The sequence below is a fragment of the Puma concolor genome, chromosome B1 (assembly GCF_028749965.1).
Source record: "Puma concolor isolate L17-30 chromosome B1, mPumCon1.1.hap2, whole genome shotgun sequence".
NCBI classification, from domain to species: domain Eukaryota; kingdom Metazoa; phylum Chordata; class Mammalia; order Carnivora; family Felidae; genus Puma; species Puma concolor.
The window spans coordinates 122,858,449-122,885,872 of NC_141670.1; the positions used below are offsets into that span (position 1 = coordinate 122,858,449).

General features: G+C 38.6%; 1 protein-coding gene across 2 annotated transcripts in view; it reads left to right on the forward strand.

Annotated features, from left to right (window-relative positions):
- Positions 1-27,424, forward strand: part of EMCN (endomucin) — a 103,100-nt gene that overhangs the window by 73,212 nt on the left and 2,464 nt on the right. For both annotated transcript variants that reach the window (XM_086704511.1, XM_086704510.1), the window contains 6 exons: positions 6,720-6,812; positions 7,267-7,320; positions 9,023-9,118; positions 13,787-13,811; positions 15,027-15,088; positions 21,758-21,831. In XM_086704511.1, coding sequence (XP_086560637.1) covers positions 6,720-6,812; positions 7,267-7,320; positions 9,023-9,118; positions 13,787-13,811; positions 15,027-15,088; positions 21,758-21,792 — 365 coding nt within the window. In that variant the 3' untranslated portion in view covers positions 21,793-21,831. The remainder of the gene's footprint in view (positions 1-6,719; positions 6,813-7,266; positions 7,321-9,022; positions 9,119-13,786; positions 13,812-15,026; positions 15,089-21,757; positions 21,832-27,424) is intronic.

A 27,424-nucleotide genomic window follows, 5' to 3' on the forward strand; every position in this document is an offset into this window, starting at 1 on the left:
ACAAAGAAACATTAAAAAAAAAAAAAAAAAAACAGTGTGCCAAGGTTAGAAAGGTAAAGTCTGATGAGAGCAGAAAACTTCCCCTTTGATATTTTTTGCCCATTCAGTAAACAGAGGGTGCCATTATAGGCAAAAATATGTTCTAGCTATGACAAAATCTGGATTAAAAGGAACTTTGACAAGAAACCAAAATCTTAAAGCTAGAAGAGATTTCAGGGGTCATATCAGCATATTCCCCTCCCAAAACACAATGGTACCAGCCATACACGCAGCATTTATTGCCTGACCACTTATATGCCACTTACTTAAAGAATAAACCTTTTTTTTCCCCTCTGATAATGAAAGCCTAGAGTAGACTGTGCTTCCTTTTCCTGAGTTGCAGGATGCTCAGGGTCAATTCTTCTAGGAGCACCAGAAACTGTGTTATGTTTGTTATTAACTCTTAAAAGGAGCCTGTTTGTTTCACCCATTTGCGTTGGTTCTGATTTCTTATTTCTATCGTATTCACCTCGTGGTATATATCATTGCTTAAGCTCCTCAGATCGTTTTTGTTAAGAGTTAGCTCATAAGTAAAACTCAATAAGAAATAACAGGGTCTCTCTTATTTTGATCCCGGACATATTGTTCTGTCTTATGCTTTATTTCTTGTTTCACATCTATCAAGTTTGGGCTGTGCTTCTCACCTCTTCTATTAGAATGTAAGCTCCTTAAAGGCAATAAATACCTCTTGTACTCCATAGTATTTCCTTCAATATCTCCTATTAGACCCAGAGTAGCTGTCTACTTTTTTCTTATTGTAGAACAGATGAACATACTAATGACACAATTATTTTAAATAGGTACCAGTCCAAATATTAAGATTCAAAAGGTACGCTCATTAATTCATTTTATCTTTAACAGTAGTCATTTCTACAAAAAAAAATTGTTTATCCATAGAGCAAAGGCTTATGGACTGTACTTCCAGACACTGTTCTAACATTTGGGAGACACCAGTGAGCAAAATATTATCCTTGACCTCAAGGATCTCACTTAGAAGATGGTAAGTGTTATAAGAAAGAGAAAATGCACAGCACTGTAGGAAGGAGGGATCGTGAGTGCCGGAGAGGTGAAGAAAGGTGGGGACCATTTCACAGTACTGAAAAATGTGGTCAAGGTGAGCTTTCCTGAAAAGACTTAAGTATATACAAGGAAGTAAGAAAACCAATATGTAGAGGAAGAGGATCCTGGCAGATCTAGAACTTGAGGAGAGGCCCAGTGTGTTTGGGAACTTCTAGAGTTAGTGAGGTATGGGGGCAGGGGACTTGCCAGGCAGATTGCCTAGGATTTGGAGGATTATTGCAAGGGCTTTGGCTTTTTCCATAAGAGAAATGGGGAAACATTAGGGGTTCTGAGCAAAGTAGTGACATGGTCTGACTCATATTTTATAAATATAAATCTGAGAGCTAAGAAAAGACTGTCAGATGAAGCAAAAATACTTTGGTAGTTTTCCAGGAGAGAGATGGTGTTGGCTTGGACCAGCATAGTCACAGGGTAGGTGGCATGAAGTCTCCAAATTCTGCATATATTTTGGAGGTGAAACCAATAGATATATTCCTGGTGATCCTGCATGTAGGATAGGTTATAAAAGATGAGGCAAAAATAGCTGTGAGATCTTTGGCCTGAACCACTGGAAGGAATGATTGCCAGATGGGAAGGCTAAAGATAAAATAGAAGTTCAAGTTTGGACACGTGGAATTTAAGATGTTTATTATTTGCTGAATAAGCAGGTGGCTTTATGAATCTGGAGTTTAAGAATGAGGTCTGGAAATATAAATCAGGGGATCATTAGCATTGATATTGTATTTAAGCCTTGAAATTGAATGAGATCATCAAAGAAATTAGCATAGTTAGAGAGGAGAACTGCGGACTAAGCCCTGGGACCCTCCAAGATCGAGTCAGATAAAGGAGGAACCAGCCAAAGAGACCAAGAAGATTAGCCCATAAGCTGTGCTCTACCGGAGGTCACATGAGGCAAAGGTGTTCAGGAGGAATGACTCATTGTGTCAAATGCTCAAAAGTTATTTTTTAAAATGAGACATGAATCCACCAAATTGCAATTTAAACACATGTCCCAGTTATTTATAAATAATGGGAAACAATCATTCAATTCAATTAAGTTTAACCCCTTAGGTACTTCTTTAAGTGTAAAAAAGAAAGTGTTTAGAAAGAAGTAAAAAGAACTGTTTAGAAAATGTTTAGAAAGTTTAGAAAGCGTTTAGAAACATGCGCCTGCGTGGCTCAGTCGGTTAAGCGTGTGACTCTTGGTTTCGGCTTAGGTCATGATCTTACAGCTTAATGGTTTCAAGACATGCATCAGGCTCTGTGCTGGTGGTGTGGAGCCTTCTTGGGATTCTCTCTCCCTGCCCCTCCCCCACTTGCACTGTCTCTGTCTCTCCCAAAATAAATAAATACACTTAAAAAGAAATTTTTAAAAAAAGCGTCTGGAAAGTTTAGAAAGTGTTTAGAAAGTGTTCAGAAAGAAGCAAAAAGAAGTGTTTAGAAAGAAGTGTAGGCAACATACAAGAAATAAAAAAAGAATATATAGCTGTATTTTCTTTCTCATATAGAATGTTTTATCCTCTATTGCCACTCACACTTTTCTCCCATTAATACCAATGTATCACATATACCCTCCTCTAAAAAGGCCATCAGGGACTCCTGCAGCCCCAGTCTCTCCTCAGAGGAGTTTACGGCTCCCAGAAACAGGCCTGTTAGGCTCAGCCTAGGAGAGGCACGGCATCAGCAAGAACACAGCAATGAATTTCAGAAAGCAGGTGGGGAACCTTGGTCAATTACACTTCCTGTAGTTAGAGTTTTCTAAGGCTCATTCTCACTGCCACCACAGGTACGCTGAGATATCAATAAGGCCTTCTGTCTTTAAAATGCCCAATGATTCATCAGGTAATTGCTTTACAGCAAGGGCCAAATAATATGCCACTGTCTGATGCCAGTGGGGTAAATTTGGATGCACCTTGTTACAACAGACTTGGTTCTGAGGGTCTCTACCTCAAACAGCCTGTTCCAAGCATTGGCCTTGCAAACTATATTTAAATTATGACAGAACATATCTGAAATTAAATAATCGTTACAATCACCAAAAGTGAGGGTCAAACAGTAAATCTATGTCATCTAAGAGCACTATATACTTCAGTTATTCCGGTTCCTGGCTAGAGAAAAGAAGCATCTAGAAACATGGAGGTACCCATAAAGTCTATTGCATATATTTTTACACTAAGAATTTTTTGAGAAAGTTAGACAAATTGACTTTGGGTGAAAGGTACAACTCTTTAGAGGCCTAATCACAATATAATAAAAAATATATTATTATAAAATAATATAATATAATAATATAGCATAATAATATAGCATATATCATATTATATTATGATATTATAATAATAGTATATATAATATAAATATATTAGTATCAAGTACTCTTCTAAGCAATTTAAATATAATTTTACTCATTTAACTTTTATAACACTATGATATAGAACTATTATAATCACCATTTGTACATGTGGAAACTCAAGCACAAAGAGGTTAAATGACCTGGGGCACCTGTGTGGTCAGTAGAGCATCTAATTCTTGATTTCAGCTCAGATCATGATCCTGGGGTCATGGAATCAAGCCCCCACCTCGGGCTCTGTGCTGAAAGCATGGAGCCTGCTTGAGATTCTCTCCCCCTCTCTCTCTCTGCCCCTCCCCAGCTTGCACTCTCACCCTCACTCTCAAAATAAATAAATTTAAAAAGGATGAGGGGGCAGCTGGGTATCTCAGTTGGTTAAGTGTCAACTTCAGCCAAGGTCATGATCTCATGGTTCATGGGTTCGAGCCCCACATCTGGCTCTGCCTGACAGTGTGGAGTCTGCTTCAGATCCTGTCTCCCTCTCTCTCTGACTCTCCCCTGACCATGCTCTCTCTCTCTTTCAAAAATAAATAAACATTAAAAAAAAAAAAGAGGTTAAGTGACTTGCCCAACATTCTCCAGGAAACCAGTTCTATAGTCAGATTTGAACCCATGTACTCTGGCTTCAGAATCATGCTCTTAAATACTCCACTATATTTCTCTTGTACATCTTCTGCCAATGCTGCTTTAATAGTAATATAGGATGATAGAGTCTCAACAAAATCCACAGAGATTATCAGCTCTGAACACACCATGGATCCTTATATCTTAGTCACAGAAAGAATTCCATTAGGCCCACAATTTATGAATTAAGCCAAGAATAACAATTTCATCAATATGAGCATTCTAATAGGCTATCTCAAACCTGTAAGTTAATTTCCATAAGTGGGTCATGACCAATATTGTAAATATTAAATAAAAGACAAGAGAAAACAAAACACCAGAAGGCACTGCACATTATTAGAGGTAAAGTGTGTGTGTATGTGTGTGTGTGTAATTGCGTGTGTGTAGATGTACTGGTTTCAGAAATGATTTATTAACTGAACATTTCAGTTAAAAGAAAAACAAAAAATTTAAACTCTTTGTCCAAAGAGCCAATAAATTCTTCTTTCAAGAAGGGTTAACTCTTCTTGAAGGGTTAACCTATGGATCATCAGCACTAAGAATTTGCACTGGACTATCAACATGTTTGAAGTAGGAAAGTTTGGAGTTTTATATAAACCACATAGGTTATATTTAGAATTATAGCCATTTAGCTTATCTGTGAGAAGGTAGTAAGATAGGGGCACCTGGATGTCTTTATTGGTTAAGCATCCGACTCTTGATTTTGGCTCAGGTCATGATCTCCGGGTTCATGAGACTGAGCCCCACGTTGGGCTCTGTGCTGACAGTGCAAAGCCTGCTTGGGATTCTCTCTCTCTCTCTCTCCCTCTCCCTCTGCTCTCACTCACTCTCAAAATAAACATTTTTTTTTAAAAAGAGAGAAGGTAGTAAGATAAGATTTGGAGTCTTGAAAATTAAGCCTTGGGAAATCCCAGGTGAATTAATGCCATTGGTAATTTAATCAGCCATCTTGCTCTCTACCAACACAATCAAAAGAGCAATTCTCACTAAAACACTTGACGCTGGAAAAAACAACTAAAAGTACCAAGGTTTCAGCTAGTTCCCAGTCTTTCATTTAGTACTTCTTTTTCTGCCTGTTTAGTGCACTAGTCTGACATTTTTCTTTGTTCTTATGGGCATATATCTAGCTTCCTCCCACAGATCCCTTGCATGGCAAGAACGGTACAGACTCGAAACATCATTCTTCCCCCACAGATGTCAAAAATGCATGAGCATGCAATGCGCGATGGACTGTGGGTGGCAAAGAAAGAAGGATCCAAGGCAGTCATAGGCGATATCAATTTCTTTGGTGCAATTATACATGGCACCCATACTCCTAAGGGGGCCAAAATTGTAAGAGATGCCTCTTGGTGCAGCCAAGCAGTCAGCTACGTATCACTGCACACCCACTGTAGTTAGAGCTCCAGGTGGAGGATGGTGGGGGTTATGGCCTTCACACTGCCAGAACTTAAAATTTAGCAGCGAGACAAGCCAAGCAGGTGTGATAAAAAGAAATCCTTTTGAACTGCATTCTTTGAAAAATAATTCTTGGGGCGCCTGGGTGGCGCAGTCGGTTAAGCGTCCGACTTCAGCCAGGTCACGATCTCGCGGTCCGTGAGTTCGAGCCCCGCGTCGGGCTCTGGGCTGATGGCTCGGAGCCTGGAGCCTGTTTCCGATTCTGTGTCTCCCTCTCTCTCTGCCCCTCCCCCGTTCATGCTCTGTCTCTCTCTGTCCCAAAAATAAATAAACGTTGAAAAAACAATTTAAAAAAAAAAAAAAAAAAAAAAAAAAAAAAAAGAAAAATAATTCTTTTCCAAAATCATTCGAAACGCAAACTGTGCTTTATCCCAAATTCACGAGGATAGATGCTTTAAGTTTACGAAGCACTTAGGTATTTATATTTCTTTGCAACTTATTGAGATCAGTGGGTTTTGAATAATGCAACTTTATTTATAATTTTTTGTTTCAGTCCTTCTGATTGAAGGTTGCAGATGTTGACTTAAGTAAACACATTAATGAGAATAATAATAAGTTAAAATTAATATTTCCTTTGGAAGAAAAGAGCATGGACAGTGGCAGAAATGCAACCAAGCAGCAGTTCTTCTAAAGAAGGCACATAAATATAAACAACTACTGAGCTTCAAAGGTGCAAATGAAGGAATTTTCCTTGATATTTTCCCCAGCCAATCCTTCTAATCAAAGCCTCAACTGCAATCTTTTCTTCAACCACCAAGAAACACGATAAAATCTGAAGTCCTATGCATTTATGTCTATTTTAAGTACAGTGGGGAAAAAAAAAACAAACCACCATCCGCCAAAGTTGTAATATCTGAAATGTGAGTACTGTTTTTGAATAGATTCACATCCCACAAGAATTTCATGAAGCAGGTGATAAAGGCAGCAGCTTAGGAAAAGAGACTTGCTCAAGTTTTCTTGGCCAATTCTCGAAGACGTGATGCTGACGCCCAGGTTTTGTGATTCCAAATTTAATCGTCTTTACAGGAAGAATAGATGAACTTATGATTAAGTGTACGGTTGTATGTATCTTATTATTCAACAATAAACCATTTTCACGGGTCTTCAGAAATGCAAACTGTTTACAGCCACAAAGAAATTCAGTAAGAAGAACCAATACCCTCGTCTGACTGCATTTGTGATTTCCCTACAGTTAACACTCTACATCCAGAGACATCACCTTCTAATGCCAGTACATTACCCTCAATATCAATAACAATTCCAGGAAACATCTCCCAGTTTCAAGGTATGACTTCTGTGTAATATGAGTGGAAGCTTGGTTACTTGATCTCTTCTCACCAAGAAAACCCTACAGTCTTTTTAAAAAAGCTTTATTGAGGTATAATCGAAATACAAAACAAAACTGCAGGGACACAAGCAAACTTTGCAAGTGATAGATTTATCTATTACCTTGCTTGTGATGATAGTTTCACAGGTATATACCTTTGTCCAAACTCATCAAGTTGTATACATTAACTCCCTACCAAACTTGATGTACAAAACAGAGCCCTTTCAGAATGAGATAGTTTTTTTTTTGGGGGGGGGGGTTGTTGTTGTTGTTGTTTTCCGCTTGAAGCATCATACTTATAGATCACAGAGGCTTGCTTAAATGGGAGGAGAGGGTGGGTGGGGAAGGACTGGGAAAATGGCATACGTTAACCAAAGGTGATTTATTTTTTTTTTCTTTCTTAAAATAATAGATACTGAGGATGCAAAAAATGCAAGCTCTTCTTCAGCCAGCCCCTCTTATTCCAGTGAGTAACGGACATATCTTCATTCACGGCGATAAATACGCAGAACGTTTGAATGTGACTGATAAAGGAGAGGATTCAATTATAGACAGCCTTTATCAACTTTACTGAACCTGCAATCCCATTATAATTCTATCTAACTGCTGCTCGCTTAAGAATTTCCTACTATTGAGTCTGGTTTTGTTTTTTTTTTTTTTTTAATTTTTTAATGTGTTTATTTTTGAAAGAGTGAGACAGCATGAGTTGGGGAAGGGCAGAGAGAGAGGGAGACGCAGAGTCTGAAGCAGGCTCCAGGCTCCGAGCTGTCAGCACAGAGCCTGAAGCAGGGCTCCAACCCACAAACCGTGAGATCATGACCTGAGCTGAAGTCGGATGCTCAACTGACTGAGCCACCGAGGTGCCCCTTGAGTCTGGTTTTAATGAGCACACCCTTGGGATTTTTTCTTACTTTAGTGCTCAGCAATTACCACCTAGGGTCAAGGTGAATTGATGAGACTAGTCTCAGATAAGCAAAAGTGCACAGGCAGAGGGGTCTATAAAAATGAATTGTTTATCTTCAGAGAACTCTACCTTAATGTTAAAAATGGCCTTTAAAGAAATGCCCCATTTTAGCAAAAACATATATATGTCATATAACACGTGTATTCTAGGACTGAATAGAAAAAAATCCATTAATTTCTCTAGAAATTAAGGATAAAGTGAATGTATATGAAACTGGATTAGAAAAGATTGTCTAATTTTAGGTAAAGCCATTCTATTCAATAAGTCAGCATTACATTTACTGACGTGCTAATTCGTGGCATCTTCATTTTGGGAGGCACCAATGATCTCACTCAAGGTCTAATATGAAACAAGCATTTAACCATAAAATTGGAAGTGTAAGCCATCCTACAAAAGAATTGGATAAATATAAGGAGTACATATGCAAGCAGCTAAGAATAACTAATTAAATAAGAACTATAACCTCTACATCTCTGGTTGTATCCTCATGACAGCTGTCTTGGGAAATGACTGTCAGAACATAAGGCAGGTGCTAAAAACAAAGCAAAACAGCAAGACTCTCCTCTTAAAAACTCACCCTAACTTACTGTCACAACACCTCTCCCTTAAATGCATGACCACATCCACATACATCTCTCTTGGACCATGTGTTCACTTTTAGAAATCGATTCTGCTTTCCACTTATATCCACTTATGCTATTTTATGCTCTTTCTAGTTTTAAGATATCATTATGGAAAGATATTTGTGATATTTTAGGATGCCAACATTATGACTAGAGCAGTTCCAGTATGGGAGATATAGATGATGATGATAGACAGATAGAGAGATAATAGATGATAGATTAGTAACCTTATTATACAGTAGTAAAGAATATAATGTGTGAATGTGGGTCACACTATAGTCTAGAGGACATCTCCAGTCTTCCATTTGCTTCACTTCTCCAGTGTCTAAGGTGAGGAACCAGCTCCCTTAGGTTTACAATTTTATTTCAAAAGGCTGCAAGACTGACATCAAGTGGATATGTCAGAAATGACAACTAGAGCAAAACCTTTGAATCAGATAAATCTTCTTTGCCTAAAATATAATATGTCTAATAGAGTGATGTTCGAAGAAGGAAGGATGCATGCATGCTTTTGCTCAGTAAACTACTTACTGTTAAATTCAACAGCCACGCTAATTGACAATGTCTTCAATACGTTTTAGGTATTATTCTGCCAGTGGTCATTGCTTTGATTGTGGTGACCCTTTCAGCATTTATTCTTGTGGGTTTGTATCGAATGTGCTGGAAGACCGACCCAGGTAGGTGACAGGGTTTTGTCTCATTTTGTTTCCTGAAAAATGAATATATATTCAGTCTAAACTTGAATTTAAACTCTTGAGGGGAGAGGAGGATTGCTGAAAGAAAATGCCATGTTGCTTGATCACAGAAATAGAAGAGAAGGGACAGAGAAACCCATTTGAACGCTAACGAATGTAAGGAGTGAGGATTTACTAGTGGCAGAGATAATCAAATATGAACAGATTATTTTTAATGAAATAACCCCAGTTTTGTGAGTGGTCAGGGGATTATGGTAGTAAAGAAGGCATAAAATGACATCCCTTATCTGTAGTGAAGATTTTTGTCCACTTCCATGTGACAAAAAATAAAGGTAAGTATTGCTAAGGATTTAGTTGAGGGGCCCACAATCTCTAGAGGAGCGTTCTGTGACTTATTCATGCCTGGGGGAGACATCTTCCTTTCGATGAAGGTGTGTTCCATGACTGTGTGTTCTGCTAATTGACTCATCTCCTCAAGACCGAACACGATGGCAATTTTTCGCCAGACTTAAGTGTGACGGTTCTTTATTATCCTCCTTCATCTCTCCAATAACATTTAAGGTCCTTCCACTTTTCTTTAAAATGGCACTGCTATTCTTAACTGTAGAGAACAAACTGAGGATTGCCGGAAGGGAGGTGAGTGGGTGAGTAGGAGGAGGAATGGCATAGATGGGTGACAGGCATTAAGGAGGGCACTTGTTGTGATGAGCACTGGATGTTGTATGCAAGTGATGAATCACTAAACTCTACTCCTGAAGTGAAAATAAATAAATAAATAGCACTGCTCTCTTTTATGTCGTCACTCTTTGTTTTTCTTTTTTTTTTTCTTTTTGCTACTTCATCTTCTTTTCCTTCCTCTTAAATACTTCTGGTTTCCATAATTGCATTATATTTTTATTTTTTAATAATTTTTTTTATTTTAAAAGAGACTGAGATTTACAGAAAAGTCACAAAGATAGTTAAAGAGTTCCCCTACACCGCGCACCCCATTTCCCTTATTATTAATATCTGACAGTAGTATTCTATATTTGCCACAATTAATGAACCAATCAATGCATTGTTATTAACTAAATCCTTACTTCATTCAGATTTCCTAGTCTTTTTTCAGTCTGTCTCCTGTCCCAGACACTTGAGCTCTCTCGAACCCCTTTCAGTTCCCATGGCTCAGCAACCCCCTTTCTGTTGCCTTAAGCATAAACCTATCTTTCCATCCCAGACCTGAGCCCTGGTTGTCTAGTGGAGGGCCCTCATCCATGCTATTCCCTCTCCTAGAACACCTTGCTCACCACTTACCTTTTATGACATACCTGATCTGCAGTTTATCCATAAAGACCTAGCTCAGACAGCCATTGAGTGTATCTTTCTATAACATGCCATCTCTTTAAGAGGAGTAGAGTGTTTTGTTACTTCTACTTGCACAGAATTTTGTAATATTATTCATCACATTATCGTACAGTTACTTCTCTATGTGCCTGCGTCCACTGCAGGGTGGGTCTTTGTTGGGGCTGCCATAACAAAAATACCACAGTAGGGTGGTTTAAACAACAAACATTTCTCACAGTTCTAGAAGCTGAGAAGTCCGATCCAGGCATCCTCAGATTTGATGTCTGATGAGGGCACTCTCCCCGCTTTGTAGAAAGCCACCCTTTTACCGTGTCTTCACAAGGCAGAGGGGACAGGAGAGCTCTCTGGGATCTCTTTTATAAGGGCACAAATCCCCTTCATGAGGACTCCACCTTCCTGACCTAATGACCTTCCAAAGGTTCCACCTCCCAATACTATCCCATTGGGCATTAAGATTTAACAGATGAGTTTTAGGACACAGACATTCAGTCCGTGACATCGGGCAAGCCCTCCAAGTCACAAACCACATATCGTTCACATTGCACTGTGTATAATACATAGCAGAGCCTTGCTTGCTGCTTGTTGACTTAAATTTTTAATTTTCAGTAAAATGGAACCTTCCCTTACCTCACTTCAATTCTAAATATTTTACTAACACATTCGGGGTGCCTGGGTGGCGCAGTCGGTTAAGCGTCCGACTTCAGCCAGGTCACGATCTCGCGGTCCATGAGTTCGAGCCCCGCGTCAGGCTCTGGGCTGATGGCTCAGAGCCTGGAGCCTGTTTCCGATTCTGTGTCTCCCTCTCTGTCTGCCCCTCCCCCGTTCATGCTCTGTCTCTCTCTGTCCCAAAAAAAAATAAACGTTGAAAAAAAAAATTTAAATATTTTACTAACACAATGCTACCTAAGTCTCATATACTCTTAAAAAAGTAAACATCAATTATTTTTATAAGATATGCAAGCCACACTATTCTGGGTTTACCCCCTTGAACAATGTGCTCCCAGGACACTAGTGGATGCTGCTCCTGAGCCCAATCCCTGACCATGTACCTCACAGAGAGTTCGGGGCCCAAGCATGACAGCACGAGGCAAAGTTACGAAAAACAGTAGTGTTCATAATAGCTCTTATTGGAAAATAAGAAAAAAAACAAAGAAATGCCTTTCCCTTTGGGAGTTAATGAATAAACTTCTTAATAATGTCTGAAATATGTTTCCTTAGTTTCCAGAGGGGAAATAGCAATTTTATAAATCAGTTTAATTTCTCTAAGTTTCTAAAACACCAATACTATTTTATATGGGAAATCGACTATCCAAGTTGAAGCCTGTGGGTGTTGAGTAGGATAGGTAAAAAATTAATGTGCTAAATCCATTTGTAAAAATACCCGGTACTGAAAGACTGCTTTGCATAAGAAGATTTGCAACTAAGTTATTTGAAAAGTTGACATTTTCTATTAAAGAAATGAATTGGATGAATTGGATCATTCAGGGGAAAAAAATGTATAAAATACCTATAGCTATGGAGAGTTATTCTTTTTTTTTTTAACATTTATTTATTTTTGAGAGAGAGAGAGAGAGAGAGAGAGAGAGAGAGAGAGAGAGCATGAGCGGGGGAGGGGCAGAGAGAGAGAAGGAGACACAGAATCTGAAGCAGGCTGCAGGCTCTGAGCAAGCTGTCAGCACAGAGCCTGATGCGGGGCTTGAAGCCACAAACTGTGAGATCATGACCTGAGCCAAAGTCGGATGCTCAACCGACTGAGCCACCCAGGGGCCCCTGGAGAGTTATTTTGAAAGCATATAATACTTTATAACCAAGTTCGGTAATTGTACAATCAGCAAAATCTATGTGGTTATTGTTAACTTTGCTTTCCGAACAGACTTTTACAGCATTGTTATTAAATTAGCACCATTAAACACCCACAGTTCAACTCTCTTCAAGTGTGTGCCTTAGACTTCAAGTTCAGAAAATTTGTAAACATTCTCTGCTTTCTGGAAGACAACACGAATCAGAGATGTCGGTATAAAATTAAGCTTATCTGGATAATGTTGACAGTAGTCCGAGCTTTAACCTAAGTAAGAACAGCACCTATGCAGAAGGTAGTCTGTTCATTCTGCTAATGAACCTGTATTACAGTATTCTAAGGGAAAAAAAAAAGGCATAGAAAAAAATATCAACTCACTTTGAAGCAGGGCCATAAGCATCATGAGTGATATCATACATAACACTTAAAATAGGAATTTAAAAATGCTGTTAAAATCCTACTGATGTTGGGAACACAGAGTTAGACTGGTGAACAGCATATGGCGCCATGAATTATATCCTAGGGATTAAGAGTCATGATGGTGTATCTTAGCCAAGATGACAGAAATAGAAGTAGCCAAAATATTAGTGGAAATCAAACTCTTTATAAAACAATGATGGTCATTGCCAGGAGACTTAGAGTGAAAAGGCCCATCCCAATGACAAGGGCTACATTAGACGTGAAAGGAATTCCAAGCGACGAAAGCTGAGTAGCAATGAAATAAAACCACAGCACAGTCAGGAACAAAACAAGGGGGCCCTAGGCAATTACATTAAATAGTTTGCCTAATTTGCCACAAGGTTTGACCACCAACATATCCTCCCTAAAGGCCAAGGCTTTGTGCAGAATGAATCATTCTGAATTCTCACTCTACACCCAAAATGTCTTCTACCAGACTGTGGCGCAGCAGCCAGGCAAAGCAAACAAAAGATTAGCTATAGTTAGTAGCCTCAGTGACATTTTGCAGGGCACTTTTGAGAGGCTGAATCAGTGGGCTCCAGATGCAATTAGAGGCAATGTCTACGTCGTCGTTCACCACAAATACAGTGGCTTGTGTCTCCAGAAAGAGCAATGTATAAAGGAGAGCCAAAAATCCAATTCTCTGGTATAAAAAGGTAATTGGATATTTTGAGGAAAATTTTTTTCAGAGATACTAAAATAAACTGAAACATTTTCTGCTGTCTGTGGGATGTGTGACCATGGATAGTAGTTTCACATAGCAATATGAAACTATAAAATTAAAATTAGTCCAGAACTAAATTCAGGGGAGTTGTCCCACTTAGGGCTATTCCATGAATGTGTCAACCATACCTGAGGAATAGTTGTAACCATATATGAGAAAAAGTCCAGTGGGGCAGCAGGGGAGATTTTTTAAAAGTTACAAAATGGCTTTATAAACATCTCTGCACAGAAAGTAGCTGGGGTCTGGGAGTGGGTGCTTTTATTGCGGGGGGTGGGGGTTGTAGCCAGCTTCTCACAGCTGTAATAACAATTCTCTTCTCCTTTAGGCACACCAGAAAATGGAAATGACCAGTAAGTAGCCACATCTTTTTTTTCCAGAAGCTCTGACTCTATCATATCTGTATCTGTATATCTACATGAAACATTAATCTTCTACTCACACTTTTTTTGTCGTTTAGTTTTAAAACAAATTGTGCAAAAATCACTAGAAATAGACTTTGGCTATTTGTCAGAACTCTCTATCCAACAGAGAGATTCCAACAACTAAAAGGGAAGATTTGTTCTTAAACTTGGATAAAGTAGTAAAATGGGAAATCCAAACATGGAATGCAAAGAGAAAAGAATGCATAAAAATAGCCAGAAAGAAAAATCTCATAGAGATTTTTAAGATAGAGTTTTAAGATAGCTTTCCCAGTGAAAATTTCAGTATGTTCATCACAGTTAGGGAATAATCATGCTTATGCTTTGAGACAGCGTTGAGTGGCTTTATCCTAGCGGTCAATGGTTATTGTACTTTGACTTTATTAAAACAAAAAAGCAGTGCTTACCATCCAGGCAACTCTTACAGTCAAGGTTCTCCAAAGAGACAAATCGTTTTAATGTCAAAAACAAATTTTGTAGTTAAGATTTTTGTTGTTGACCTGAATTTGTAGGTTGCCTTTATGGAGCTGTTGACCTGAATTTGTAGGTTGCCTTTATGGAGTTGTGAACTTTAAAAATAACATCCCTAGATCACCTACCTTTCTTTATTAGAAACAAAGTCTCTTGAGATGTCCAAGTAAAGGAATCTGGGTTTAAAACTGTTTCAAATCTGAGAAAGGATTGAGTGGAGACTCTTGGTTAGAATAGACAGTTCAGCTGCTATAGTGCGGTACATAGGGCCTCATGAAAAGGGATATCCCCAGAACTCAACATTAGCCCAAAAGGTTTGGAAACATTCCTATGCCTTCCTTCAGGCACCAGAGACCTTTGTGATATGGACCTTGTGTCAAGTGTTTCACGTGATCTGTTTCTGTCTTATCTGATTATGATTGCTTAACGGTGTGACAGAGATTGATAGGCTTTATTTTAGAGGCAAAAAGTGCTATAAAAGTATACGTCTGTCTGTATGTAAAAAGACACAGGTTTTCCCATAGAAACACACACACACACACACACACACACACACACACATATATATGTGCTTTTGTGTCTTCTTCATTCTGTTTATATCATGTATACTTTCTTTCACAGAGACATACAATGCTAATTACTGCAGTGTTCACTTATGTTTTCTGTTCCAAATAGACCTCAATCCGATAAAGAGAGTGTGAAGCTTCTCACTGTTAAGACAATTTCTCATGAGTCTGGTAAGTATCCAGATTGTCGATTAGCTGAAAATGGTTATTTCAAATTTTTTTTAACATGTATTCATTTTTGAGAGACAGAGAGAGAAGAGCGTGAGTGGGGGACGGACAGAGAGAGGGAGGTACAGAATCCGAAGCAGGCTCCAGGCTCTGAGCTGTCAGCACAGAGCCCGACGCGGGGCTTGAACCCACGAACCGTGAGATCATGACCTGAGCCGGTCAGACGCTTAACCGACTAAGCCACTCAGGTGCCCCTGAAAATGGTTATTTCAAAATTGAACTTGGATTTTGTTCATGTGAAACACAATCAAAAAGCATAATTTATTTGGAAATAATTAGTAACTCCCCCAAAATACAAAATTCTCCTATTGGGGAAAGATGAATCCTAGATATATTATTTTTGGTAAGATTATTGGACTATGGTACTTTTAGAGGTTGCTTTTTATGATATGTATATGTGTTCTAAAGAAGGGGTGGGGACTTGAGGCATTTTCTATTCTGTAGCAGTAGCAGAAGGAACATTAAATGTACCACCCGGTTTTTTATTAATGCTGTTGTTTTATTTTTGCTAAGGGCTATCTATAGTCAGCTAGAACCAGGACTCATCAGTTAAAAATATAAATCCTATTTTGTATCATTTCATATAATTTTAATTGGGTTTCTCAATGAGGAGAAAACAATCTCCTGTTGGTAACATTTAAATTTCTTTTTTCCAATTTCCTAGGTTTTTTAATTAGATTTGAAATGTGTAAATTCTTCAAAATATAGATTGTGATTTATATTAATTATATTTGCATCAAGAGTAATGAAAAATGAAATGTCAGATAGCTTTTAAGAAATGAAGAATTACAGATTTTTTTCTTGTTTTGGGTAGACCCAATATTTAAAACATCAGTATTACAAAACAGCCATATGAATAATAGGGGCACCTGGGTGGCTCAGTTGGTTGAACATCCAACTCTTGATTTGGGCTCAGGTCATGATCCCAGGACCATGGGATCGAGCCCTGCATCAGGCTCCATGCAGAGCTTGGGATTCTTTCTTTCTTCCTCTGCCCCTCATATTCTCTCTCTCTCTCTCTCTCTCTCTCTCTCTCCCTCTAAAATACAAAATAAAAAAAATAAAAGATAATTATTCACTCAACAAAGCAATCCATGTGGATCTAATTTAAATATCAAGTTAAATGAGTACACTTACAATATGCAGTCCCCCCATTTCACCTGTACAAAATAGTTACAGAATACAGATGGTATGTAACATGAGAGCTTTAGAATGACCGGCTCCATTTTACATATGCAGCAAAAAACAATTTTGGCAAACAAAAAGCAGCCAATATTGTCCAATTCAAGAGCAAGATATCAAAGGCTGAATGTGGTCCCAACTTCAGGTAGGAAGTTCTAACTAGAACAAACTACACCAGGCAGACAGAAGACTTGAAAACTGAGGAAGGGTACCCAGAATCTGCAGACATGCCCAGACCCCTCATGTGAGTCATTTGCTCTTATGAGAGACCTTCTTCTTTCTTGCATCTAGGCTACTCTTCGATGTACACATTTCCTTTATTCCCACTGTGTCCTCTTGGAGGTAACCGTCTGAATGGGCAAAGGAATAAAATTCATTCATAGAATAATTGGAAACCACTTACAGTTTTCCCCTGGTTGTTCCCCCGCCTCAACTAAATTGCTATGCCTATTCTACCAGGTCAGGGAAGACCAGCCTACATGTGAACTAGTCTTAAATAAGGATCTTAAATGATGATCACACCATTTGCCAAGAAAAGTTCTCAGAACCTGCCTGTGTCTAGACAAGCATCACAATAATTTCATGCACTATCCTTAATCCCTTGGGGATTTAACAAAACACTCTGCAGCCTTGGGGCTCTCCGAGCTGTGGGTTAGCAGGCTAACGAGCATTTGGAAGAAGCCTCCATGTAGAGACCCTGTGGCTATCCTTGTGAGGAGAGGGCTGGGATCAGGACCACCTGCTTTAATGCCCCCCATTTCTATCAGGGAAATGACAACTGACACCAGAATTGAGGCTTGAGGATTGGAAAACTCCAGAGAAGCTTGTGTTTCTTGGTTGCAAATTTAGTACGTGATTCTTCTTTAAGGTCCAAGAAAACTCGACATAAACTGATATCTCCCACTCACATTGTCACAAGGGTAATTAATCAGTGAAATAGACTATGGTGAGGTAGTTAGGAAGACCCTTAATTCTCCAAGATTCCTTTTCATCGTAAGCAAATTTTTAGGTCACAGGTTTAAGGAGGAAGTATTACCATGGAAATAATAAAATCTATTCTCTGGTTCCTTTGTTTCTGCCAACCTTAATTTAAGAATCATACCTCTTTTAATGAAGTAACCTCTCAATGGTCAGCCCATCCTGATTTTCATGGGAAATATTTGGTGATAGGAAAAAACTGAAATTGTGCATTCAGAGTCTGTTTCAATAGCCTAGAATTAATAATCTAAAACACAATGATCTCCAAATGCTGTTTGTACTACCACAATTTCTTTTTTCAACGTTTATTTACTTTGGGGACGGAGAGAGACAGAGCATGAACGGGGGAGGGGCAGAGAGAGAGGGAGACACAGAATCGGAAACAGGCTCCAGGCTCCGAGCCATCAGCCCAGAGCCGACGCAGGGCTCGAACTCACGGACCGCGAGATCGTGACCTGGCTGAAGTCGGACGCTCAACCGACTGCGCCACCCAGGCGCCCCTGTACTACCACAATTTTTATTAAAGTCTGGCCCCTGAAACACTCATCAACAAATCTCTGTTCACTCTCTTTTAAATTCAAATATGTTTTTTAAATAAAACTATGCTCACAATACTCAACAGAAGTTACATTGTTATAACTATTTTTACCCAAATATCTTTTGCCCAACAGTAACACTTTTCCTCAAAGGTAACTAGAATAAAACCTCAAATGGTTAGGTTTGGTACAAATGCACACCTTTGGCCAAATTTTCCACTATCTCCTATATAAAAGTTTTAATAAATCTGAAAAATACAGAAAATAATTTGATAGAGCGAATATCTGACTACCCACCACTCAGAATTGATGACTGTTACGTTTCATGTTATTTGCTCTGTGGCCTAAGAAATATAGTGCTAATGTGCCTAAGTGGTAACAAAATGAAATTTGAGCTTCAATGGCCATAAGAACTCATTGGATTAGTCAGTACTTTAATTTATAAACTCTGGTATTATATCTCAGAATAAACTGTGCCATTTTAGAGGTCAATAAATCATGTTTCCAAGGAAACAGAGCTCTGCAGCAACCCATCTTCAGGGGAAATGCCAGTGAATACTAAAGTGTCTGGGTTTCCAGAAGCCTCCATGAGCCATAGTTATTGTTCTGGTCATTTTCTCCTACTAAGACAGTTCCTTGCTCCAAAGCCTCCTCTGATTAGGCCATGTTGTTTCTCCATCCACACCTCTTGCTTTCTTCAAATATGTGCTCTCTCAAGTAGGTTCTTCTGCTGAAAATGTAACCCATAAATGTTTGCAATTTGATTATTTAAATTAGGAGTTTTCTTCAATGTAAAAGAAAAAGTCTGCTAGAGTACAACAAGAATCTGCTTTCAGAAAGAAATGAGCACCAAATATAGCAGATCAGGCAACCCTTTATGAGAACATACAAGATCCCACTCAGCTTTAGTAAGAAATCTTGCCAAGTTAAACATTACCATGATTGACTGCAAAATATACATATGTGCCATAATGCATTTTAAATATGATTGCTACTTATATCACATCTCAGAAAGTTAATATACATTGCCTTTTTTTAATATTAAAGACTGCAAGGATTATGAAGAAAATTCCTTAAAGAATATATGACTTCCCAGAAGAAAGAAAGCATAGTATCTTTGAATTTCATTTTAAAGTACTACTTGAGGCATGCTTGGGTGGATCAGTCGGTTAAATGTCTGACTCTTGATTTCAGCTCAGGTCACGATCTCACAGTTCATGAGATCGAGCCCCACCTCAGGCTCTGCACTGACAGCACAGAGACTGCTTGTTCTGTTCTCTCTCTCTCTCTCTCAAAATAAATAAATAAAGGTAAAAAAATAAAGCACTACTTGATATTGAACCATGTGGAAGAAGAAAAAGCAGATCTTAACTCATAATTTTCCTCTGCTTAGAAAACTGCTAGGTTTGTATTATCTAAGATGAAGTTCAAACACTTTGGCATGTCTACAAGGCCTTTCGCGATGCACCAGACTTCCTCTTGCTTAGTTTGCGAACCACGTACTAACTCATATTCTCCAGGCACTATTCATCTCCCGTCCCTGTCTTCCTTGCTGAACTCAAGCTCTTTTGAAGGAGGAGATGGTGTCTTGCTCCCTTTTGTCAAGCCTTCTCGCCCCCACCCCCTGCCACTTCCCCATTACGGTAATGACACATTATGAGTATATTGTTAGTATACGAACACTAATTAGTATATTATGGTAATTACTCCTTAAATGTGCAGTCATTTTTTTGCTTATTTATTTTTACAAATGAAAGAAAGAAAGAAAGAATGAATGAATGAATGAAAGTGTGAAGATGAGGAAAAAGATGAACGGATTTAGAAAGGCATACATCGATCCAGCTTCTGTCTTCTCAGCCCTTCAATATCTGCCCATACCCTGCATTTCCATCAAGCCTTCCTTGATTGTCCTAGGTGTACATGGTCTTTTCCTCTTCCAAACTTGTTTTTTTTTTTTCATTTGGCAAATCAATATATATCATTGCCTTGAAATAGCTCTTCATGGCTTACACTTCCATTTTATTTATTTTTTATTAATTTTTGTTAATGTTTATTCATACTTGAGAGAGAGGAAGAGAGAGAGAGAGAGAGACGGTGAGCATGAGTGGGGGAGCAGCAGAGAGATATGGAGACAGGATCCGAAGCAGGCTCCAGGCTATGAGCTGTCAGCACAGACCCGGACACAGGGCTCGAACTCACAAGCTGTGAGCTCATGACCTGAGCCGAAGTCAGACACTTAACTGACGGAGCCACCCAAGAGCCCCTTAAACTTCCATTTTAATATTTGACCACATTTTGCATAATGGAGAATAGAGAAAACTAGAGAATAGAAAAGAATTAAAAAGTTCTCATGAAACGCAACACAATACAATCATTAATGGCTTGGTGTATCTCTTTCCAGCTGTTTCTTTTGTAGGTGCGTGTTTCATTTGCTTTTACCAAAGACATTATTATAACCTATTGGATTCATATTGTAACTGAATCTGTCTCGTATTTTCTATTCCCAGTTAGACAGAACTTGGAGGGAGATATTAAAAATTGGAATGATTTTCGGGGCACCTAGGTGGCTCAGTCAGGTGAGGGTCCGACTTTGCCTCAGGTCATGATCTCACGATTCGTGGGTTCGAGCCCCGCGTCGGGCTCTGTGCTGACAGCTCAGAGCCTGGAGCCTGCTTCGGATTCTGTGACTCCTTCTCTCTCTGCCCCTCCCCCACTCACACTTTCTCACTCTCTCTCTCTCTCTCTCTCTCTCTGTTGCTCAAAAATAAATGTAAAAAACAAATTAAAAGAAAGAATTGGAATGATTTTCATAAGCTTCGCCTGACATGACTGACAAACAGTAGGGGTTCAATACTTTTTTTTATTTTGTTCACTTCTCATTCCTGTACTTCATAGTCGCGGATTCCAGGAGGTGCTGTGCTTTTTGCAAAATAACAATAGCGAGCACAGAGTTGTGCTGGAAAGCGGCTAGGAGGGCTGTTGCTCTGTGCCCGGGATTTCTCGGAGCATGGCACCTAAGGGGTTCTTGAAAGGGAGTCCCGGGTTGTTCTCCTCGTTGGTCTCTGGCACCATTTATTACCACCATGATAGTGCCGGTGACAGGTGACATTAACGGAGTTTCCAGAAGACAGGTTTCTAAAAGACAGATAAAAGTTGGAGCAAAACAATGACATTTATTCTCAAAGCTGGAGACTTTGACCCATACCGCTTTTATATAGTGTGACTGATGTTGATACTTGAATCTACCTGAAAGATGCAGGTAGCGTGCAGTGTGTTGATCATGAATGAATTCAGGGGCATGTAAAAACACTTGGGATCCTCTGCTTCCCATTATCCTAGGTCAATATTTATATTTATATTTATATTTGTATTTATATTTATATTTGTATTCATATTTATATTTATATTTATATTGGGTGACGGAATAACACTGTTATTTTGACTAAAGCCCCCTCTACTGCTCTGTATATCACCAAAGGGTTTATGTTGGCTTCCAAATTCCTTTTCACAAAACTCTTACCCAACTCTTTAAACAGAGGACCCTAGAATGTCTTCCTGATAAAATGGCAGTTTAAATATATAATACAGTTTTGCTTAGGCTCAAGGAACAAGCAAAAAACTATAACTCATTCCCGAGAGTGCCTCTCTTATTATCACTTCCCGACTCACAACCCCTGCTCCCAGAGAATTAGTTGAGCATTGCTCCTTTAGGGTGGAAACAGATGATGGCGGAACAAAGCTCGTAAATCTTGGCGAACAATTTCCAGGCGATACCAAGAGGCAGATTGTGGCTCTAATGACATTCTTGCCGGGGAATTGGACTTTCCTTGAAAAATAAAAAACAAGCCAAGAAACCTTATTTTCATCCCTATTCACTCTCTGAGCTTAGAAATCAAAACATATCTTTTGTTTGTAGGTGAGCACTCTGCACAAGGAAAAACCAAGAACTGACAGCTTGACGAATCCTCTCCACACCTGGGCAATAAATATGTAAGTTTTTTTTTAATTTCATTCAGTGAGATGCTCATTAATATCTGCTTTGTTAGAGTGCTGTAGCTTAGATTATCTCGAAAGACTTTTACAAGCTGAAAAGTTAATGGTTTGTGTCAGGGAGACCATCATTATCTATTTGTCTAAAAACAAACTCTAAGAAGATTTGCCAGAGAACTGCATATATTGGGGGCTATAGAAGATTCTTCCAGTTGCCTTGCCTGCTACAATTCACTCTGCCTATTGGCAATGTTTTCACGTAAATGCACTTTGCCTTTACCTCGGCCAGAATATGCACACTAACAGTGGCAGTTAGACAGGGTTCTATTGTTAACAGAGACTCAAAGGACCCAGAATGGCAATGCTTACAAATTTTCAGTTTATTGCAAGAATAAGATGTGATACAGCAGCTGCGCTAAGGTAAGGAGATGCATCCCAGCCAAAGACTGGCAGAGGGCAAGGGGTTCAGAGGAGGGAGGTAGGAGGTCCATTTGTCCTCCCTCTGTAAAGACTGCACCGGGACATCCCTTCCCTGTGGGTGCAGGAACCATGGATGTGCATGCAAAGCACCTCAAGCAAGGTGATCCAAAAAGGTAGTCTCAGCTGGGGTTTCTGGTATGCAGCGGGTCACGAAGGCATAGTGTTGCTAAATAACTAGCTGAGACACAGAGCCCACCAGTGTCTCTATGAGAACAGATGCAAATGAGCAATCTCATTGCAGCAATTGTGAATCAATAAATAATTGAAACCTCTCAAAACTATGGTTACGAGCAACACTGTTACTCTGTATGTTCTGTGCTTTGACCGGGAGTCCGTGCAATGCACATACATTTCCTCTTTCAGTAAAACAGCTCAGGCCAGTTTCTTGCCTGCTAGAATCAACCCTCTTGGTTTAGCATGAGATTGTCTTTTGCTTTCCTAGAATTGAGTAAGAAGATTTTCTTCCTATTTTAGTTTAGTTTTCACAAGATGCATTGATTAAGTGCCCTCACAATTAGCGTTTGATGCTTTTTAGAACCTGCAGAAGAATTTACCCTTTGTCAACTAACAGTAAAAAAGCAAAAGAACAAATACACATATGCCCAGAATTGACCTGACCACGATGGTAGGCACTCTGGGTGGTGTCCAGAGGAAGGGATGTTATTTTCGTGTCCACTACCTATGTCTACTACCCAGCTAGTAATACAGCGCCGTCACGGACACTCAGAGAGCACTTGTAGAATAAATGATGCTTGCCACGTTTCTCCAGCCAGTAGCAGGAGATGGAGACAGAGGACTGCCATCCAGATGTGAACACCAGTGTCAGATTCTATCCCTTTCTAGCCAGCAAGGGTGGATTAGAAAGAGAAGAATCTGAGATTCTGCCTATCCTTTCGCGATGGACATTTTTAGATGCAAAGTTGGAGAAGCTGAGAAATTTAAGAAGTTTGTGGAGGCAGGTGGTCCAAACCTACCTAGTACATGGAAAACTTGCTCTCATGCCTGCTAGGGTTCCTTTGCAACCTTGTGGCTAGTCAAAAGATGCTTTCTAAATTATCAAAATGCTCAACTCTTAGTGACCAACTGTCCAATTTGGCAGAAGACAAAGTCTTCTTTTCAGTTGGAAAGAAAAGGTATACAGAGGTGAGGGATAGTGGTGACCCAAACAAGCTCAACAAAATAAACTTTTGTCCAGTTCCGATTCCTTTCCATTTTTTATACTTTAAAAAATATTCCTAGCCTTTAATTTCATGTCTTTAAGTTCTCAGAAATAAGTAGCTTTTGTCTCTCGTCTCTGTAATTTTGGAATTACATAACCATGTTCTGACGAGTAAAGATCAGAACAGGAAGAAACAAGTTTGACACATCAATTCGACTATTTGTCTAACTTTTTTTCAGTCTATTTCTCTTGGCAATCATTGTACTTTGAACGCAGTAACCAGTGAGCAATGACTTTCTAGATTATCAATTAGACATCAGATATCAACTCAAGAGAGTCAGAATAAATAGGAATGTAGTCATCAGAACCAGAAGCTTTGGGAAAAGAAGTGGGGAATTTTGGAACTGTGGGGAGTAGCAAAGTTCACAATGTTAAAATCTTTCGTCTCAAAATCAAATTCTGGGTAAACTTAATGTTTGCCGCTCCGTATATCAGTCCTCTGTTTTGTGCAGAGCATTATATTTAATGTGATTTGGCAGGGCAGAGAAGAATTCCAAAATACTTATAACTTATGATTCTTGCCCTCTCCAAACTTTGCCTAGTGGTAACATTAAATCACATACAAGAAATAAGATACTAATTAGAGAAAAAAAATTAAAAGCTGTGTGAGCATGATTGACACTGATTCATCAATTCAAAGAGATTTTAAAATCTCGGAGATTTTATACCAACAAGAGGAAAATTGGTAAGGGCTTCAGTAAAATATTATCCTTTCACTGCAGATGGATTGCTCCATTTAGGGATCATAACTTTTTAAGAATAAGAAAAGGATCACATCAGCTGAAACTTTCCCTATATAAATCACTTTGGTCCCATCTATTACCTGGTACCACCTTCAAAATAGCTATTAATGTGGAAATAATTTCTGTTAAGTTTTGAAGGCCACCAGAATCAAAGATTAGAAACATATTAATGGTATGCAATTCTAGATATATGTGGGCTCATTTATAATGTAAATGTGCTCTGTTATCTTCTTCTGAGATTAATTCTCTTACGACAGGGAGTGGTAAGGATGACATGGCTAGAGGAATGGGTTTGCTGTCGCAGAGAACTTCTGCTAAGCCCAAAATTTCTATGCAAAAACGTGGAACAGGCAAAGTACATTCTTTTTTTATTGATGCCAACAAATGGTCTGAGCAAATTGGTCAATAATGAGCATGGAGGTGGGGACATTAGCTAATAATGTCTTTATGGGGAAATATGTGTAAAAAGAACGATGCAAAAAGAGAGAGTAAAAGAATTTATGTATGTTTTATTAAGTAACTGATTAAAATTTTTTAAAACACAAAACAGTATAAGGAAAGTCAATGGAAAAGATAGGAATTCTACCACATCATGACTTAAAACTTCCAAGCACAAAAAAAATATATCATAAAGAAAATTATGAAACAAAAAACAAATTGGGAAAATGTTTGTCAAAAACATGAGACCAAATAATTAACTTCTTAAATATACCAAAGGCATTATACAGATTAGGAAATAGAAAAATGAGCAAAGGCTAGGAACAGGCAATTCATAGAGGAAGGAATAGAAATGATAATATAAAATTACAGAAGAGTTACTATAAAATCTTAAAAAATGTGAATTAAGACCAAAAAAATTATAACCTTCAATTTAATTAAACCTTTTTTTTCTAATTTTTAAAAATCATACTGGTGAAGCAAATAATATCATATGCTGCATTTGAAAATCTAAATTCGAGGGGTGCCTGGGTGGCGCAGTCGGTTAAGTGTCCGACTTCAGCCAGGTCACGATCTCGCGGTCCGTGAGTTCGAGCCCCGCGTCAGGCTCTGGGCTGATGGCTCAGAGCCTGGAGCCTGTTTCCGATTCTGTGTCTCCCTCTCTCTCTGCCCCTCCCCCGTTCATGCTCTGTCTCTCTCTGTCCCAAAAATAAATAAACGTTGGAAAAAAAAAATTAATGAAAATCTAAATTCGATTAATCTTTCTGAAGAAGAGTTTGGTAATATTTTTATTAAAGGACTTAAAAGATTCACATTGGTCACCCAGTAACTTCACTTTTAGGAAATTTTCATAAGGATATGATTTGAAATGTGACTAAAGATTAATATATAAAGAATAGTAGCAAACATTTAGAAACAGTTTAAACGTCTAATGGTATGGAAATTTCAAGTAAATTATGCTTCCTGCAATCAATGACATTATATAACTTAAGAAAAGTAATTCTCAAGATGATTTTTTAATTACATGCAAACACATCCAAGATATAGGTTAAGTGGGGGAGGGAACAAATTTAAAACTGAACAGAAAGCATTTGATTGTTCCACCACCAATTCTGTGCTAGAGGAAGAAGGCAGGCAGCTCCTGCTACATGCATGCTCCCTCACCAGCAGGCTCCCCCTCCATTCTGTTCCAAGCCTCCTGACAGTTTAAGAACTGGTGGGAGTTTCAGATCAAGAACCAAAAGTCTGGAAAGACCAGTGACTTTAGGAGAGTCTCATCCCACAGACCCTCAGCATTATGGAATGTTACTTATTTTCATTTTTCTCCCAGATACAATTCATCCTTTCTGTCATTTCTCAATGGTACCGTGAACATCTAAAAGCACCTTTGTGAACTTCCAGAAGAGCTTAGCATGTTTTTCAATTATTTTTCTTGCATTTTAAGATGAAATAGCTGGGACTAAAAAGAAAAGATCATGAAAGAGATTTATTTTCTGATCCTAGGTATGGCCCTGAACAAACTCCTTAATAATGCTTTGCACTGGGCTCCACATCTATAAAACCAGGATAGAAAGATCTTTTCTTTTAAGCCTATTTTGCTTCTTTGTTTATAAAGTATTGTCAGCGTTGGTAAAGAATCTATCATGATACTTTATTACAAAAGTGATCATTCTATTCTTTATAAGTATCATAAATTTATAAAATTTTAGGGTTGTGAGACATGAAGGACCTTAAAGTCTTGCATTATCATTATTGAAGACAACACACTAAATTTAGAGAGATTATAATGTTGGAAAGGAAGCAAATACTGATATTGGTGTAGACATTCAAATTGAAACTGCCAACTAATGGAAAAAATCATAACGAAGCAAAACCCATTTCTCGAGAAAGATTTTCAATGTGGAATATACTCTGACCAAAACTCCAGTTTGTTTTCATATTGCTTGCTGATTCTTGAAAAAAAATATGGTATTAATCGTGAGCATTATCTTACTCACGTGAATCCAGGTGTTTACCTAGATGGTCTGTGCTGCAAACTTTTGACTTTACCTGGGGACTCACCTACAGAGGAGTATGGGTCAGTTAAACAAAAAATGACAGAGACCCTGCTCTTGGCCAAGTTCAAGGACAAGTGTAAAAAGGCTCATGACATGTCGCTGTCCTCAAGGGTCTTATAGAAGTGAAGAGCAATACATGTAAGGAAGATAATTGGACTTTAATATGGTAAATAATAAGACAGTGGTGTGTAAAGTTAAACATGGTACCTTGAAATTTAATGGCCAATCGCTTAGAAAAGATGGTATCTGAGCTGAGACTTACAGGATAAGAAACTGCGTGAATATAAAAGAAATTATAAATAATTGGTTAGCGTTGTGCTGTGCTGTGCACATCTGTTGCTAGGTCAGTGAACCGCTGACACTGTTCCGTGGTGAGATTAAGTGTAGAAACTGAGAATGAGCCCTTAAAAGTCGTCATAGCAATCTGATATTGCTGCAACATTCTGTTTTGAAATATCAGTTTGAAATATCAGTTTTGAAATATCAGTTTTGAAATATCAGTTTGCAGCCGGTTAGAAATTTTTGGAAACCAATCTGGTCTTTCACCCTAGATAGCTTGAGAAGCACTGGTCCAGAAGACATAGTTCAATGCCACAAAGGCTGGGAAATGAGGCCGAAGTAGTAGAGGGCCCCAGATCATGGGAGGTCTTGTTTCC